This window comes from Desmodus rotundus, chromosome 9 (assembly GCF_022682495.2).
Source record: "Desmodus rotundus isolate HL8 chromosome 9, HLdesRot8A.1, whole genome shotgun sequence".
Lineage (NCBI taxonomy): Eukaryota > Metazoa > Chordata > Mammalia > Chiroptera > Phyllostomidae > Desmodus > Desmodus rotundus.
In genome coordinates, this window is record NC_071395.1 from 79,385,854 (window position 1) to 79,403,803 (window position 17,950).

At 49.3% G+C, this 17,950-nt stretch overlaps 1 protein-coding gene across 1 annotated transcript in view; it reads right to left on the reverse strand.

Moving 5' to 3' along the window:
* Nucleotides 1-917: 917 nt before the first annotated feature.
* Nucleotides 918-17,950, reverse strand: part of SUPT6H (SPT6 homolog, histone chaperone and transcription elongation factor) — a 31,309-nt gene continuing 14,276 nt past the window's right edge. Inside the window, exons 13-37 of the mRNA XM_024565254.3 lie at nucleotides 17,707-17,805; nucleotides 17,100-17,229; nucleotides 16,866-17,016; nucleotides 16,548-16,702; nucleotides 16,174-16,369; nucleotides 15,681-15,820; nucleotides 15,446-15,563; nucleotides 14,355-14,431; nucleotides 13,986-14,121; nucleotides 13,550-13,687; nucleotides 13,304-13,471; nucleotides 12,534-12,661; nucleotides 11,023-11,230; nucleotides 10,375-10,522; nucleotides 9,397-9,539; nucleotides 8,126-8,266; nucleotides 6,891-7,086; nucleotides 6,251-6,489; nucleotides 5,557-5,670; nucleotides 5,263-5,387; nucleotides 3,239-3,351; nucleotides 2,909-2,986; nucleotides 2,645-2,811; nucleotides 2,004-2,191; nucleotides 918-1,699 (exon numbers count right to left, since the gene is read on the reverse strand). Of these exons, the coding sequence (XP_024421022.1) occupies nucleotides 1,513-1,699; nucleotides 2,004-2,191; nucleotides 2,645-2,811; nucleotides 2,909-2,986; nucleotides 3,239-3,351; nucleotides 5,263-5,387; nucleotides 5,557-5,670; nucleotides 6,251-6,489; nucleotides 6,891-7,086; nucleotides 8,126-8,266; nucleotides 9,397-9,539; nucleotides 10,375-10,522; nucleotides 11,023-11,230; nucleotides 12,534-12,661; nucleotides 13,304-13,471; nucleotides 13,550-13,687; nucleotides 13,986-14,121; nucleotides 14,355-14,431; nucleotides 15,446-15,563; nucleotides 15,681-15,820; nucleotides 16,174-16,369; nucleotides 16,548-16,702; nucleotides 16,866-17,016; nucleotides 17,100-17,229; nucleotides 17,707-17,805 (3,683 nt within the window). The 3' untranslated portion in view covers nucleotides 918-1,512. The remainder of the gene's footprint in view (nucleotides 1,700-2,003; nucleotides 2,192-2,644; nucleotides 2,812-2,908; nucleotides 2,987-3,238; nucleotides 3,352-5,262; nucleotides 5,388-5,556; nucleotides 5,671-6,250; nucleotides 6,490-6,890; nucleotides 7,087-8,125; nucleotides 8,267-9,396; nucleotides 9,540-10,374; nucleotides 10,523-11,022; nucleotides 11,231-12,533; nucleotides 12,662-13,303; nucleotides 13,472-13,549; nucleotides 13,688-13,985; nucleotides 14,122-14,354; nucleotides 14,432-15,445; nucleotides 15,564-15,680; nucleotides 15,821-16,173; nucleotides 16,370-16,547; nucleotides 16,703-16,865; nucleotides 17,017-17,099; nucleotides 17,230-17,706; nucleotides 17,806-17,950) is intronic.

Sequence of the window (17,950 nt, forward strand, 5' to 3'; positions counted from 1 at the left end):
TGTATGTGTAGCAGGTGAGTGTGAGGCCCATCCTGGGGCAGACACACTTGGCTGGTGTAGAAGCACTGTCAGAGACTAGCGCCCAGCTGCAGAAAGGAAAGAGAGTGCAGAGGCTCAAGTTGGGAAACCCAGATTTACTCGTGGCCTTTCTCAAATGTGCCAAAGCAGCCCACAGATGCTCCCTGACTCACAATGGGTTTATGTCCTGATAAACCCATTGTGAGGCTGGAAATATCATCAGGTAAAAAGTGCATTTAACACACCTGAACACCAAAACTTAGCCCAGTCTACTTTAAACTTACATTAGCCTACAGCTGGGAGAAAGCATCTAACACCAACACGCGTTGAGTATCTAGTTTACCCTGGTGCCCGGGCTGCCTAGCATCACAAGAGTATCCCCCTGCATCTCGCTGGCCTGGGGAAAAGAGCAACATTCAAAATCTGAAGTACAGTTTCTATTGAATGTGTACAGCTTTCACACCATTGTGAAGTTAAAAAATCAAGTTGAACCATCGTTAAGTTGGGGGCCATCTGTAGTAGGCAGAATGGATGGGGGCGGCTGTGTGTGAGTCGAAGTAATAAAGTAACTGCAGCTAACATTTACTGAGGCCTTATGAAGTCCCGGGCACTTGGCCAAGCACTTCACACATTCTGTTTGTCCTCACAGATGCCCTGATGAGGTAGATATCACCGTCTCCACGTGACAGATAAACTGGCTTAGATAATAGGGTGCGCTCCAGGTCACAGGGCTGGGAAGTGGAACAGGAAAGCGATACCAGGCAATCTGATGCGGAAGCTGCCTGCTTTCCTGAGTCACTGCCTCTCTGAGGGAGCCTGGGAGCCTTCTGAGCTCCAAACTCTGCTCTGAAAACCACCCCTCAAGAGCCAGAAAGGGAGAGAGAGGCTTTGCCAAGTGCTCTGTAGAAACACTGTTTATTCAAATGACAGGCAGGAAGCGGCGTGGCAGCAGGAGGGTGAAGGTGGCCAGGCGGGCAGGTTAGCACTGCAACCCGATGTCCCTGCAACCCTGCTTTGATAGCCACCCGAGTTGTCGGCGTCAGGGTCAGAAACACTTCCCCTCCTCTCCCTCCTGCTCCAAACTGAATAAATAGCATCTGTCTCTCCACAAGAGCTCGGGGAGACTCATGTGCTGAGCTTGCTGCCCGGTCACAGCCCAGAGTCAGGTGAGGGCAGAAGCTCAAAATGGCTTGTAGGGGAGTAGAATATAAAACTGTTCCACTCTCACTCTCATCCTCCTCTTCTTCCTCCCTGCCACACTCCCTTCCCAGCCTGGTCCCAGGAGAGGTGGTCGGTGAGGGCCTGGAGTGGGAGAACTGTCGCCTAGCGTACACTGAGCTCAAGTTTGCAAGGCCATCCAGCCTGTTGCCCATCCAGGCTGACCACCAAGGAGAACGTCAATTCACTCCACTTTATGGACAGAAAAGGAGGGGCAGGGAATGAGGCAGGCCTCTCCCAGCCTCATAGGTAACCAGAGTCCTAGGAGCAGGCCCCCTACCGATCCATCTCATCCAAGAGCGGGGTGGCATCGCCAGCAATGGACATGGGGGTGCTTTCGATCATAGGGCTGGGGGATGGCCGAGGTGTCAGCCGCTGCTTCTGTTTCCGTCGCTCTGCCTCCTTCTCCTGCAGCCATTGCTCTGCCATCTTCCCCCAGTCGATGGCTGCGTGGCTGTTGGACCTGGGAGGGAGAAGAAGGGCCTTTTCAGACCAGAACTCTCCTGAGGCTCACTAGAAGGAAGCATTCCCACCAATCGCTGGTGAAGATCCACCCTCGCAGAAATGGACCTCGCACCTACAGGCAGCAGCCGTGGCCAGCTGCCACACTGCCCTCCTCTGTCATCTCGCAGAAAGCAGCCCTCATTGGAACATCCCTTGGGTCATGGCCCTCAGAAGATCCAGAGTACCCGGCCATACTAAGTCCCTTGGTCTCCTGATAGCACAGGCCCTAAGGCCCTGCTCTGTGCCACCATCCATATACTTACTTTGGCTGCTGCTGCCGTTGCCGAGAGCTGGAGGAGGGCTGGGGCTGGGCCTGGGCAGACTGTGGGGTGGTGCTGGCCTGAAGCTGGTGGTACTGTGGTGTGGTGATGGGCTGGCTTGGGGTCGTGTAGGAGTAGCTGGGGGTCATTAGTGGCGTGGCCACTGGCTGCTGGGCTGGCGTTGGGAACACCTGGAGAAGGGTGAACAGTTAAATGGGGATGGGCTTGTGGCATATTTATCCTTTCCATGAGTTTCTGGAAAGCTGGAAATCTGGGCTCAGCACAGAGCTTTCCGGCCAACCCTCCCCTGGGCAGCGTGTGGTTCTGAGCAGCAGAGGCAGGACAACGGGATGGGACTGGGCACGACAATCTTGCCTCCCAGTCCTGACCCCTTGAGGTTTCTAGTGGCTTGAGGGTTCCAAAGACCCCAAAGGACTTTGTAGAAAGGCCAGGCCTTCTCTTACCCCTTTTCCCCTCAAATGGGCCTAAGGAGAAGGAACATCTGCTGGAGACAGTTCCTAAGGCCCATCTGTGCATGTAAAGGTGGGCCCTGGTAGCAGCCAGTCTACGGACATCTAAAGGATGACTGTTCCCTGTCACTCTTCCCCATCCTCCACAAAGAGCTTCCTCCCTGAGCCACGTACGTGGTAAGCGCTGCTGCCTCCTCCACTGCCCCCATAGCCATACTGGCTGGAGGCCCACTGGGCTGGGGTGGCATTAGGGTTCTGTCCTTGGCTTGTCACAGCAGCAATGGCACTGAACATTTGCGAGGTCATGTTCTGGGGAAGTGCATTCACGGCCCGTGTCAGATCTGTAAGCACAAAGAGGTGGAAGGTGGGCACATTAGAGGCGAAAGTGCTCCCGGCTTTACTCCCTCTGAGCCACAGTCCTAGGCGTGAGCTCCTCACCCGCGAGGTTGATGTTAGCTGGGGTAGCGTTGATAGAAGCAGGTGTCCGCGTCCTGCTGCTGCTACTCGGGGTGATTCCTACAGGAAATAGCCAGAGTCAGTAATGCTTCTGGTTTCATAATTTAGGGGCTGAAGGAGGCACTGAGAAAAAATGAAGATAAATAGGCAAGGTGGATGGAGGAACTTCCTAATGCTAGAAGTTGGAGCAGGAGTAGGAGAGCAGAGATGACAGCCTATGTTTCACCCCCCACACAGCAGGCTATTGATTACCTTGGTTCAGAGCCTAGTGTCCCTCCAACCACATTCCAGAAGTCAGAGAGTACAACTCACCTGGTACAGGATCCTGGTAATGGTCCTTAAACCATCTGAAAAGCCCATTCACAGTTGGGAAGATCTGGCCCCGGTACCGGAATCCTTCTGGAGTCACTGTTACATACTCTATCCTGGGATTTTGGAAGGAAACATACATCAGATACCACTTGGGACCAGCTGTGAGAGAGCGGCCAGAACAGATCTCCACCATGTGAAGTAGCCACACTGCGTTCTAGGGGAAAGAAGAGATGAAAGAGCCAATCCCTGACCCTGTAAAAGGAGGCCGCACTCTGGGGAGCTGAGGTGTACATAGCAGAGTAAGTCAAGGCCAGGAGTCGGTAGCCCCTGGTGTGCTCTGTACAGGCCACCAGAAAACTTGCTGGGGACTGGGCCACCATCCTGGGCTGCAGGTGAGGGTGAAACTTAGGTCAGACAGAGTTGGGAGGGGTCTTCCAGGGCAGCAAAACACAACTCCCCATGAACTGGAATCTGGAAGCACTTCTGGAAGGTGGTTAGTCTGCCCTAATTCGACACTTTGCAGAGCAGAGCGTGGGTCAGAGGACGGGCGCCGGGGTCACACTCAGTTCTAGCTCTAGTTTTGGCTCTGCCGTTCATCACCTAGACGACTGTCCGAAGTTACTAAACGTGCATCTCAGCTTCATTTGTAAAATGAGGATAACAGCTCTTAATCCTACAGGGTGGGCGTGAAGAACAAATAAGTGCGTGTAAAGCACTTATTGCACAACACCCAACACAGAGCTGTGCTCGACAAAGAAGAGCTGTCAACACACAGGGCTAAGCGTGGCAAAGCTCTTGTTTATATTAAACTAAAACCGGCTTCATGATCTTCTACTCATGTGCTCCTTCTGCAACACAAGAGTCTGTGCCCCTTTCCACAAGAAGCTATCACGTTGCCTCTGCTTCTGATTAAAGGTCCCACTCGCTCAACTGTTCCCTATGGGACAGCTGCCAACCTCCACAGAGCCCTGGCTGCCAACCTCTGGAAGCATGATGGTGAGTCAGAAAAGGCATCTCAGAAATGAGCACGATATTCCACATGTGCCCAAGACTATGCAGGGGCCAGAATCTAGAGCTTCTTGTCATTTGGCTACTAAGTCCCTTACTAATATTGGCTATGCTGTGCATCATGTACAGGCAGTAGAGACCAGAGCAGAAATGCACAGACCTTGGCTAAGGGCCAAAGGGAGGATGGGGGGCAGGGAGAAGGCGGGTATGGTTATCAGTCTGGGTGACAAACACAAAGAAAATGGGTTTAAGGAAACTGGATTTTTTCCTATTCAGGGTGAGCAGCAGAGGGACCCAGATAAAAGAAAGCCAGCCTTGCCCTGGCTGGTGTGGCTCAGTGGATGGAGTGCTGGCCTGCAGACCAAGGGTCGCCGGTTCGATTCCCAGTCATGGCACATGCCTGGGTTGTGGGCTGGGTCCCCAGTAGGGGGGTGTGCAAGAGGCAACCACACAGTGATGTTTCTCTCCCTCCCTTCCCTCTGTCTAAAAATAAACAAATAAAAATCTAAAAAAAAAAAAAAGAAGGCGGCCGGCCTGTTAGTTATACGGAAAGGGAGCAAAGAAGGTCAATGGTAGAAAGAAGATGCTCTCCTGACCCGCCCCTTCTACTCAGGGAGAAGTCAGCGCACTGTAGCAATAGCAAGCCACCATGTGCGGAGAGCCCTGGCAAGGGTGGAGCAGACAGTGGAAAGGACAGACGGGTGTGCTGGCCCCCATCTTTGCCAGTCAGGTGGATAGAGTGTCTGATGATTTCCATCACTCCTTGGGAGGGGTAGAAGAGGCAAAGGGAACTCCTTTTCACAGGGCTGAGAAAAGCATCTTTCTTATTGAAGCTTTGCCTTCTGCCTCTAAATTATCATCCTCTTATCCCACCTCCAACCTCTGTCTCTATTCTAAACAGATCCAAGGAGAAAGGCAGTTAGGCAGAACCAGAGAGTACTGTTCAGGGCCTCTAACTCCCCTGCCAGCTTGTCTGTGGACCCCAGCGGCAGCACCTTCTTAGCACCAGTGCTCACCTGGGTTTACCCCGGGGCTGGTATCCCAGTAGGAACTTGCCGGGCAGTTCCTTGCAGGCACAGATGAAATAAGGGATGAAGGTGGGCTTCTCCTTCTTAGTTTTGATGAGCAGCTCCTCTAATTTCTGGGGGTAGAATCAGGGGGAGAGGTTGGGATAGCAGCATGCTTGGTAGACAAGGCGTGGCGCATACATGACTGTACACCTCCTTCACCAGCCGAGGGACCCCTACACTGAAGGAAACTCACACATCCTTAAGTAACTGGTGTCATCCCTCAAGGGGCCCTGTGCTCACCTTACGGTCCCCGCCACTGCAGTCCTGATAATACTTGTGGTTCAGAAGGTCCCGGGCAAAGGATGCCATGGGCTGGACATAGCGGGCAACGATCTCATCCAAGTCTTCAAATTCCTGTGGGGCGAAGGGAAAGGCCTTGTGTGTCTTGTCCAGAGCTGAGACTCCTGGCCCTTTATCAAATCTCCTCGGACTAGAACTCATGGGAAGGGGTGGATCTCCCAGACCTGCTGTGGCCTCACGCATTGCAAAGTCCCTTCAATTTAGTCATCTGTTTGAGTCGTGCACATATTTAAAGTTTACAAGTCACAAAATCATTTGAATAATAACTGACTCTCCCATGGTGCCTGAGAACGGGGAACTTCATAAAATGTCACTCCACTGAAAACAGGACAGAGAAACTGGACGTGTGCGTGCATGTGCCTATGCCTGCATGTGTATTTTCTCCTCTTCTTCCATGGGTTCTCTTTAGGCAGTTTATTTTAAAATTTGGAGGACAGGGAAACAGGGCCAAATATACAAAATTAGTATCAAATGACTTGTTTCACAACCAACCTCCCACTTGGTGTTTTGTGTAGCTAAAATACATGCAATGCATAGAAGTCACTGATGTCAGATGACATGATGAAGCGGCCAGAAATGGCTTGTTTTTGGCAGCAGGAGTGGGGATGGGAAGTGAGCAGGCGCCGGCTCTCACCTCACTGTTGATCCACAGAGTGGCTCCCAGGCTGAAAGCATTTTCCTTGCCCTCTTCCCGCACATCCACGTGCTGGTAGATACCATCGCTGACCTTCCACGTCACCGTCAGATGATTCTCGCCCTTGCTGCTTGGTCGGATGATCACGTCACCCTGGTCCATGGTCTCCATCATCTTCTCTGCTTGCTTGAAGTTTATATTATGAAAGGACGGGTGTGCAATCACTCGCTTGATGTATGCTGAAGAGGGCAGGAAAGAAGACCAGGAGATGAGACCGGGGACCAACAGCTGTGGGACACAAACCACAGCCTAATTTCTAACCCGCCCTTGAATTCTGAGCATCCTTCACCCTCTCTGAGCCTGAATTCTCTGAAATGAAAGGTGCATTCATCTGGGTCCCTAGGGTGCTGACAGAATGGAGTTTTAAGAGTAACAATACATTAGCAAAGAAAATGCAACCCAAGAGACCCGGCCCTGCCAATGAGTCCCTTTTGATGTCTCTGGGCCTCAGCACCTCAAAGCCAGAGCACTCACCCCCACAGGGAGGTTGAGCAAGGGAAGCTGCCATCAGCACGTGCATCCTGCAGGGGGAGAGCGGCTCAGACTGGGGGTGCAGCGGCGTGGCGGTGGGCATACTCACTGGTCCGCTGCTGTTTCCGCTTCATGTCCTCCTCCTGCTTGTGGTCTGCTGCTTCAGCGTCGAAGTCATAGTAGGTGTCCTTGGGCAGTTTCCACTCATTGTTCCTGTCCATGAGGTCTGAGGTGCGGCAGGTCAGGTCCGCGCTAAACTTCTCGATGTCAATCTTCATAATGCGGCAGTGAACAGTCATTCCCACCTAGATCCACAGAACATTTGAGCTGGAAGGGACAAAGATGATCTAGCCCGAAGCCCCATTTTACATTTGCGTGAACAGAACTCCAGGCCAAAAGGTGAAGTGACTTGCCCAAAGCCAGCCAGCTACTGGTGGCAGGTAAGTTTAGGGTTGAGTCTGGTCTGCAGACTATAGGCTATGTCTTGTACTGATGCCTCCTACTCTAGGCAGGAAAACCAACTGGAGTCTCCTGGGACCTGTCTTGTCACTGGGCCTATTACCTTCTCCCATAAAGTTGCCTAGTTACTGCTCCTAGGAGGTAACAGTCTGGTTGCCCTTTCTTGGAGGGGAAGGAAGTAATAGCTATTTTTTGTACTTTACTCTTGACTTGAGCCCATCTCTCTAAACAGTGATAAAGGCCAGTCACTCTGCATAGCTCTCCCTTAGAAAATCTCCATAGCTTCACTTATTAGAAATGAAGAGTCTTTGCCGAGCCTTCCTAAGTCTGGAGTTCTTGGGATTCACAACACTTAAACCAGAGAATTTGGCAGAACTGGGACTAGCCATGTTATAAACTAACTGGGTAATCCTCGAAAAGGCATTTGAATTTCTCTGAAAAAAGAAGGTACTATTTCCTTCCCCATCAGTTGGTGAGATTAGAGACAACATAGGTAAATGTCAAGTGCTGCACGTAGAGTATATACACATAACTAATGGCAGGAGACTATTAGAACAGAAAGGGAACTTGGCCTCTGTGTTTCCCAGCATTTAATGCTGGACCCTGCTTCCTGCCCCCTGGACTAAACCACAGCTTCCCACACAGGAAGAGAAAGCCCTCTCCCACAGGGCTGGCAGCTTGATGCAATTTCACAAGGCAGTAAACAAAAGCATTCAGATGCTTTTTGCCCTGGCTTCTTTCAACCAGTTATAAATCCTCCTGAAACTCTCTCCCCACCAACAGCCACTGGGAACAGAGCCTAACTTTTCATGGGGACAGCCCAATGTTAAAGAGAGCCCAGTTTGGCAGCTGAAAACCAGTGCCTTAACCCAGTCATTCATCTACCTTCACTCGCTCTTCTGGTCGCTTTACCACTTTGTCACTGAGGAATTTGGTGGGAATGAAGCCGGTGACACCATTGTCTAGCCGTGTTTTGACACCGATGGCTTGGCCTGGGCATGAACCACTGTCAAAGTGGTTCCAGACCTAAAGAGGGCATCAGGAGAGAAGCTTGATCATTAACACTCTGGAAATCAGCCCCGGCAGGTGTGGCTCAGTGGACGGAGTGCCAGCCTGCAAATCGAAAGCGCTGGTTCAATTCCCAGTCAGGGCACATGCCTGGGTTATGGGCCAGGTCCCCAGTTGGAGGGCACGTGAGAGGCAACCACACATTGATGTTTCTCACCCTGTCTTTCTCCTTCCTTTTCCCTTTCAAGAAATAAAAAAATAAAATCTTTTTAAAAAAAGTAAAAAACAAAGCTAAAAAGGATTCTGGAAATCACACATTCAGAAGAGCTGCCAAGGGTATCGTAATTTACCATCAACACGTGTTATCACAGTCTGAAATCACAGTGACTCAGCCACCCACCGACACAGAACGCAAACACCCGCAATGTTCTTTCACTTGTAACTTATGTGTGGCACTGCTGGCCATCAAGTCAACTGGTCTGTTTTACGCTAACCTGTATGTCCTTCTAGCTGAAACAGGCTCCTCTCCCCCAATTTGTTCTGACCTAGTGGGCGTGAGCAACATCAAAGTGAGTCTCCTCAGAACTCGTTTCAGTGAACCAGTTGCCCTTGGCTTTCTATATATTCTGGACAGATCCCGTCCGCTTCTTTTACTGAGTAAAGACAAAAAACTGTCTTTTACAATCTGCCTAACATTTGAAGGTCCAGAAAAAGTGTTCTTTAACGGAGTTCTGACCATGAGAAAGGCAGAGAATTGTCTAGAAGAATGTGAGAAAAATTAAAATGTGTTTGGAGAACAAAAAAATCAAAGGGAGCCTACAGATACCTTCTAACTAGCAGAGAGACACTGTGCCAACTCTGCAGGTTAGAAATGCATGTCCTCACGTCTCTAATCTGTGTGAGCTAGAAGCCCAGAGAACGGGAAACAGGGATTAAGGGCTGAGCCAGAAGAGAAAAAAGCACACAGGTCATCACTCACTAGCATATGGAGGGACTTCACGTTAGACCTGTTTGTGTTCTAGTCTTCTTCCATCTTTGTGTATCATTTGGTAAAGCATTATCTAAATACCTGTATTCCTTATTCCTTTCAAGGGCACTGATACCATTTACTCAAGGAGTTCAGTGACCGTGGTAACTGCAGCGCATACCTCGCTTAGCTCTGGGAAATTGTCCTGCTGACAGAAAGGGCACTGCCAGAGCCCAGTCTCATCGTTTCGGATTGCCTGGTCATAGCTCTCACCCTGTGGCCGCCTGTGAGCAATGCCAGTGACGTTGCAAATGATGAGCTTTCCTGGAGGAAGGGAAAGAGAACAGGGAGCCAGCTGAGCGAACTGGAGAGGCAACTTCTTCCACCAACCTTTTAGTGACAGAACATCTGCCTTATAGCATCTGTACTGATTTCCCTCATATCTTTGAGAAGGGAGATCTTCCCTTGATTTGTGGACATGGGAATATGAGGCTTATTAAAGTGAATTCATAAAGATTCCACCGCAGCCCTGGCTGGGGTGTCTCAGTGGATTGAGCACTGCCCTGCAAGTTGAGGGGTTGCTGGTTCGATTCCCAGTCAGGGCACATACTTGGGTTGTGGGCCAGGTCCCCAGTTGGGGATGTGTGAGAGGCAACCAACCAACCGATGTTTCTCTTGCCTGTCACAGTTTCTTTCTCTTTCTTTCTCACTCCCTTCACCTCTCTAAAAATAAATAAATAAAATCTTTTACAAAATAAAGAAAGAAAGATTCCACAGCCCGTTAAAAATTAATTTGATCTTGAACTCAGCTTTGACTCCAGTCCAGGGATCTATAATCTTTTTAAAAGCTCCCCAGGAACAGTAAAAACCTGTCTCATTCTGTTGGAAACAGTGCTTGGTTTAAATTTATACAGTAAACCTGGGTTCCCCAACCCCTAGAGCCTCGGACCCTAAGGTCTGTGGCCTGTTGGGAAGCTTGCCTGAACTCCACCTCCTGACCACCCCCCACCCCACCACCTGAGCTCAGCCTCCTGTCCACCCCAACCCAGTCTGTGCAAAACTGGTCCCTGGTGCCAAAAAGGTTGGGGACCACTGCAGTAAGCACATCCTCCCCTCCACTACATATCCCCCTCCAACTAAAACCAGACCTAGCATTTACCAATGTAGAAGGTCTCTGGTGTTTCTTTGGTTAACATGTTGAAGATCTCCTCTGTGTTGGGAGAGCGGTAGGCTGTCCGCAGGTCCTTATACCGACAGCTTAGCTCTGCCCGGATGTCGTACAGGGTGATATGTTTATCACCATATCCCTGGGGAAGAAGCTCATCAAAAAGAGCCTTGCAACCGCTCCCCAACCCGAGCCTTGAGCCTTTCAATGAAAGCAGTAGGCTAAATGGTTTCTGTCGGGGCTTCTTTTTCTTCTTTCCCCCAAGATTAACTAAAGAAGGTTTTCAAACTTTTTCTTATCCATGGAATACTGGTCTATAATAAAAGGGCTTTAGAGAACCCCAATGTATAAAACAGGCAAATATGAAGCTGCACTGCTGGAAAGGAGGAGGGTTCAGAAGGAAACTACTACTCAGCCTCTCCAAGCTCCTTCCCACCCCCCACAATGACTGTAGTTGCTTTAGATCCTTAAAAAGCAGATTGAAAACTTCTTTGAGAAGCCCAGTATGGAATGGAGGGAGAAGAGAAAATCAAGTCTCTCACACTAATAGCACTGGGGTTTCTCTGGAGCCTTGCTGCCCGATTCTCCTCCCGACTAGGCCACTCGGGATGTTTATGTTGGGCTTTCCACACTGTCACCCACCTGCCTCTCCAGTTCTTCTGCAAAGGCATCTAGGTCCAGGTCCTTGAGTCGCTCTGGGTTTTCCAAGATCTCTTCAAGGGCTCCAGCAGGATTGGCATCTTCAGCTGATTCATCATATTCCAGAGCATCCACTGCCATTTTCCTGGCCCACTCATAGGTCTCAGGATGGACTCGAGAACCATCAAGGACTTCAATATATGAGTCAGTGCTGAAGGAAAGGCAGAAAAGGGGCAGGATATATAATGAGAAGTTTCTGGTCCAAATGTCCACTAATAGGGAACTGGTTAAATAAATCAGGGTACCTCCATACAATGGAGTACTATACAGCCATTAAAAAGAATGAGGTAGATCTATGTGTGCTGACATGGAAAAATGGCCACGATATATCGATACGTGAAAAATGCACTGCAAACCACTATGAACCATATGATCCCATTTTGTAATAAATGGGTAGTTAGTAAATGCATAGCAAAAATAAAATTTAGAAAAGTTGCAGTATACATCAAATTGTTATAGTAGTTATCTCTGGGGAGTGGGATTATGGGGGACATCCACTTTCTGCATAATATTTCTGTATGCTGAATTTTATATAATGAACTTTTACAAGTCTTTTAAAAAGATAAAGGAAGAAGGGGGAAAAGACCTTTGAAAATTTGCTGACAACTAGTTTCCCCCATAAAGCCTTCCCAGGCTGGTCTTGCCCGTGCACTCACATGGACCTATGTTATTCGTGGAGTGTTACAGCAAAGCTGGGTGGAAAATGAAGTTTTAGAACTTGAAGCCTATTTCCCCACTGATTTCCATTACTGAATGAGGAGCTATGTGCCCGTGGAAAAGATCCTCCAAAGACTGAGTTGACAACTTCTGGAGAGGAAGAGGTCAATAGTGAAGTCCAAAGTCCAAGTGAATAGAACTTTCTCTCAATAACATCATCTCAAAACATACTGCATCTCTTTCCCCCTTCCTTATCTCCTCACAACCCCACACTCCTTTTCCACTGCCCCTGCTATTCCCACCCTTATAAGCCATGACACACCGTAACAACAAATTTCTGTTTAGTGAATAAAACCTTATGTTTTCTGTCCTTGAATAGAGAGCTCCCTCTTTAAAAAAGAATTTTTTTTTAATTATTGATTTTAGAGAGAGGAAAGGAGAGAAGAGAGAAACGTTAGTTTGTTTTTCCACATATTGATGCGGTCATTAGTTGATTCTCTTGCGTGCCCTGACCGGGGATCAAGCCCGCAACCTGGGTGTAGCAGGATGCTCTAACCAACTGGGATACCCGGCTCTAAGTTGGTTCTTTTTATGTTTCTCTCACCAAAAAAAGCTTCACATAATTGAACCGATCTTTTCCATAGGTCAGAGGCTCTTGACTGAATAAAGGTTTCATCTTTGTTTTAAAACGTTTCCTAATTTAAATAGCTTGTGGCCCTTTGGCAGCCCTAACCCCCTGCAGCCCCCCAGCAAAGCCCACAGGAATTCCTCCTGGTTTATCCAGGCAGAGGCATCACCTGTCCCCCAGGGAGGCTGTGTCGATCTTGAGGAAGCCAGCACAATTCATGAAGACTTTGGGACCCATGTGGCACATGGTGACCAGCTGGGTCCGGCTCTCGAGCCTGGTGTTGTTCTGCTTCAGGATCTAGGGGAGAGTGAGCCAGGAGTAAGCTCACTCTGGGCGTGAGCCAGGGCAGTAGGCAGGCCCCATCCCCCAGCCTGCTTTCAGGTTTCTGGGAAACTCTCCATGACAGGAACTGTCCCTGTGCCCCACTATCTAATTGAGTACTACACCACACTGTCTGCTACTAAAAAATGATTTTAATGAACTATGTTATACCTACCAAAGATAATATATAACTAATATATGCCTTAAAAGGTCATGATAAAACATATACTCAAGTACGCATCACTAACCTTTAGAAAAAAGATTATCATCAATAATTTTGAATCTCCCTGCCTGCCCCTCTGCCCCCGATTGAAATCCTTTTTCCTTGCAGTGGAAAAACCCCACTATCCTGAGGTTGTGCCTGTTACTCTCGCCTTCCTCCATCTGTTTTCAACCGTGGCTGACCACTGTCTTTCCCATGAGCCCTACAGTGAAGGAGTGAAGCGCATGGCTGCGGCCACCTGGCCTGAAGTCTGACTCTGACTCTCACTAGCCGGATGACTCTGCACAAGCCCCTTTCCTCCTCTGAGTGTGGTCTTCTGTCTGATCATACCGGCACAGTGTAAAGATCCAAGGAAACGGGAACTTTTCCTATTTCCTGATTCAACCCAATCCTACCTTCAGAAGATGGGTCCCTTTTCGAGGTCCCAGGCCACACACGTACTGGATTAAGGCCTGACTATAAGGGTGGGCAATAGCACGGTTGACATCGACCCCAACCTCATTGACTCGGTTGATAAATTCACAGTACAAGGCGTTGAGCAGCTCCTCTTTCACCACATGCTCCTGTCGACACACAGCAGGCAGGGATGAGGTTGCTGTGCTATTGTGCCCACCTAGGCCTGCCTGTTAAATCCTACTCACCTGCAAAGGGTGAAACTTGAGACACAGGATGTCTTCATCAGAGCTGCACACCTGGGCAAATTCGATCAGAGGGTCCTGGATGCGCCGGGCCAGGGAGACAGCTTGTCTCAGCACTGGCGGGTAATCCCGGAACTCTGCCTGGAGTCAAATGAGGGTCAGCAGGGCCATGAAGTTTTCTCGGCTCCAACAGCAAGAGAAAATCCAAACTGTTCTGGCTTTACATCACTTTCTCTTCTCCTTTGGGACCGTTTTTCTGGGGCCCAATTTAATCTCTGGGGTTTCCAGTCTGAACCATGATTAACAAAATGGAAAGCCTCTCCATGGGTAAATGAACAGGTGTAGCCCTGTGCCCCGAAAACCTCTGCTTCCCTAATAAGTCTCCCTGGGAATGATAGCTCTAGGCTGTGCAGGTCTAAGGGTAAGGCTCCAGCATTACCTCTGATTTCTTGCTGTTCATATAGAGAATGGCCAACTCGTTGTCAACCAGCTCCACCCCAATAGAGGAAAGCTGTTGGCCCTGGTCCAGCTCATGCACAATGCGTTTCACATCCTCAATCAACATCTGGGCATCCCTGGAGAGATGAGGGGTATTAATTGGGGCTATTTCTGCACAGTTTCTCATGGAAGGGATAAGAGGTGGGGCTGTGGGGAGGAGAGAGCTGTGAAGACAAAGTACAATATTCCCAGGAATATCCCCTTGGGATGGGGATATTATCAAGGATCTACATAGGCACAGGCAGGGTTCAACAACAAAAGATGAGTGACTTTCAACCAAGCCTGGCCCAATCCCCTGGTGTCCACCTACCTGTTCTCCCCTGCAACTGTCACTACGTGGGGCTTTTTGTTCAGAAGAAATTTCTTCAGGGTTTCAATATCTTGAGCCTGGATTGAAAGAAAGTTGGAGTTCAATGGCTCTGAAAATAGGGAGATTTCAAGAAGTTCTCTCTCCCTAAGTAGCTCAAGACCTTACAAAACCAGAGAACGAGGATGCATCACACGCTGTCTAACTGGAACACAGAACAGAAGGACTCGGCTCTCTGGGTGGAATACTGTACACCTGTTAGTATTTTCCGAGGTTATCACACTCTGGCCTACACTTGGGCTGTGGCTAACTAAGAACACTAGGCTGTGCCCTGGCGGGTAGTTCAAACGCTTAGAGTGGCACCCTGCTACACCAGGGCTGTGGGTCTGATCCCTTGCCAGGGTGCATGCGGAAACCAACCCGAGTACATGAATACATTGAATAGGTGGAACAATAGGCTGATGTTTCTCTCTCTCTCTCCCCCTTCTTCCCTCTCTCAAATCAATAAACTAAAACTAAAACTAAAATTAAAAATAAAAATACCTGGCTCTGTTTTAACATAAATCACTGCCTGGCAGTCAGGACTATTCTGACCTCTACTTCAAGATTTTTCTTTTTTTTTAGTTGTTTGGTAAAAATTACTTTTTAGAATGGGCCCTCTCAACAAAACTGAAAGATAGAGTTAGGTAAAAAAATCAGAAGCATACACATGAGATGAATTCAAATTCCTCCCCTTAGAAAAACAGACACTGAAAGACTAAAGCGGGGAAAAGGCTGGCTTAACGCCTCAGTGGCTTTCAGCTTCTGGAACAGGCTGACCCAGATGCTGTGAGAACAGAGGCAGTTAAGGGCAGCTCCCAAGCACAGAAGGCTGAGGAACTGGCCTCAAGCCAGAAGTAAATTTTGCACCAGAACTGGAGTGCCATCTAGTGCCTGAGGAAGTGAGACTTACCCTAGGGCTTGAGGGGTAAGCAAGCAGGTCGGAGATATTCAGGGTCTTGCATGGGATGTTGCTTAGACCATAAGCACTTATCCCCACCGAGTTATAAGATATACTCAAGATGTACACTTGGTGACCCACCCCAGCCACTTGCCTTTTTCTCCCGTTCTTCCTCTCTCCAAGCAGTTCGCCGTTTGGTGAAATGAGGCAGCCGGAGAAAATCTGTCACTTCTCCTTCACCGTTGACCAAGGCGCAGAACACGGGGTGATCTCTGCCAGCCGAACAAGAACAGAACAGTGTGACACTTGGCGATATGAGGATAAGAATAAGAGAGTAAGATTAGAACGCAGGTAAGAGTGACGGCAGGTGGGCAGAAACAGGGAGTTACCTGGCAGAGGAGAAAGCAATGCCTAGGACTCGGATGCCTTTTCCTTGGTTCTCATCCATAAAGTCATCGTCTTCCTCTACCTGTTGATCTGGCCGGTAGGGCGCCACCTTCAACCAGTTGTAGAGCTTTCGACTACAAGCCTGGGGAGGAGACACACCAGACACCAGAGCCATCAGCAGCTCACCAAGCACGCTAAGGAAACAGATGCAGGCACACTTTCCTAGCCTTTGGCAGACTTATAACTGGAGGGCATACCTTGCTTTTGGAAACTGCAACGTACACAGAGGACAGCAACATAAACAAAAAATGTCTGGATTGGTGGGTAGGGGTGGGGTGGGGGAAGAGGTTCCTCCAGTGGGGGGGTCTTGCAGTGACACAAACCCTGTCTGCACTCCCTCTCAAATTCTGCTCTGCCTGCCCTTCTCCTTCAGCTGTTAAGGGGTTCCTTCACTCTCAGCTCTAGTTTGGGGACACCATGAGTTTCTGTTCTCACCTTTATGACATATTCTTTGGCTTCGACCAGCAGCTTGTTCTTGAGTTCTTTGGCCATCTGCACGTAGAGGAACTGCTGCAAAGCTCGCTCGATGGCCATGGTGCGCTGCCGGTTCCACTCCTGCACCTGATGGCTGAACTCATCTCGATAGTAGAACTGTTTGATCTCTTCGAAATATGTCTGGTCACTGCCATAGCTAAGAAAAGACAACACCGTGGTGTTAGGGGTGAGAAAAGGTGATGCCCAAATGTTCACAGATAGTGCGAGTGAGCCAGTACAATGGCTTGCTCAATTCTGAAATTGTGGTTCACATTCCCAAGAGACCCCTTCCTCCAAGAGATTCCTCACCAAGCCCTCCCCAGAGCTTTGCTTACCCTTCCACCCCCTTCATATCGATGCTGATGTCAATGGTGAGCAGCCCCTCCTCTTCAGCCAGGCACATCTTGAGGAACTGGTCATCTCTAAGTTCTTTAACAGGCTTGTTCTTTAAGTACTTGAAGGAGTAAGCGTAGTGAGCCTCATCCACATCCTATACACATCAAGAGGGAACATCAGCCTACAGGCAGGCTGGCTTGACAATGGGAGAAAAGACTGTCTCTCTGCTCTCAGGCAGATAGCTGAGTTACAAGAAATTCAGTTCAATCAGCAAGCGGGGCCACATGCTGGATTAAAGCCCTTTACCCAGAGCTCACCTTTCTACCTTTCTTGGTGGGGGTTATATTTAGCTTGGCTCTCTCCTGAAAAGTTTGCCTCAGCACCTGCCGGACCAGGGGCTCTCGGGCAATCTGCAGGGCTACCATGTAGCGGGCGCCTTCCAGCACAGCTTCTGGCGTAGGGAACTGGCTGTGGGGAAAATGGAGGAGCTAAGGATGCAGGTGTGTTGGCTTCAGGCTCCTCCTCCTGTCAGCCACCTGTTGCATGCCTACCTGCAAACATAATCCTTGGCCAGCTCCAAGGGCTCCGCAGGAAACTGTTCTGTCTCGTGCCGCTGGTAGCTGTCCCGGAGGTTTTCCCCAAACTGCTCAGGAGTAAGGCCAAACTTTTTGGCCAGACCATCTAAAGTAACCAGGAGAGTGAAAGGTAAGGCAACAGGCTCTTAAGGGTGTAGAGCAGCCATTCTCGGCAGTAGACTTTAAAGGGGTCATGAATGAACGGGACTAGGGTGTGTTACAAAGAGCAATGAAAAAACTGACTTTCAACATCTGACGGGTTGTTATGAGGCAGAATAGAAATTTTCTATGTGACTCCTGGGCTCAGAACTAAGGTGGAAGCTATAGCTTAATAAAAGAACTTCCCAAAGATAGGATGCGCTGTCTCCCTCTAAACGTGTGAGTTTCCATTCCTTCAGGAATTTAGGGAGAGGCTGGACCATTACTGTGGGGTGAGTGTGGGACACAGAAGCAAGTGTTCAGAACTGAACTGGTCGTTCACGCAGCTGTTCCTTATGCACTCTTCCTGCCCACCAGTGACAATCAGGGACTCCCCTCCCTCGCTCAAGGCTGGAATGTCCAGGTCGTAACAGCTAGCTTTTACCTAAGCCAGCACTCTGGCAGATGGTGTACATGTCTCGACGGGAAGCCTGCTTGAGCTCTGGCCCCCTCTGCTCCTCATCTTCTGCCTCCTCACCTTCACCTGGAAGGAAAAAAGAAGTTAGTGCACTAGCTTCCAATCACTCCCAAGGATCTGACACATACAGAGAAGCCCCAAAGGGCACTCAGCCAAGGGCATCCTTGGACATGCCATGGCCATCGAACCTCCTGGCGTTTCTTTCCCAGCA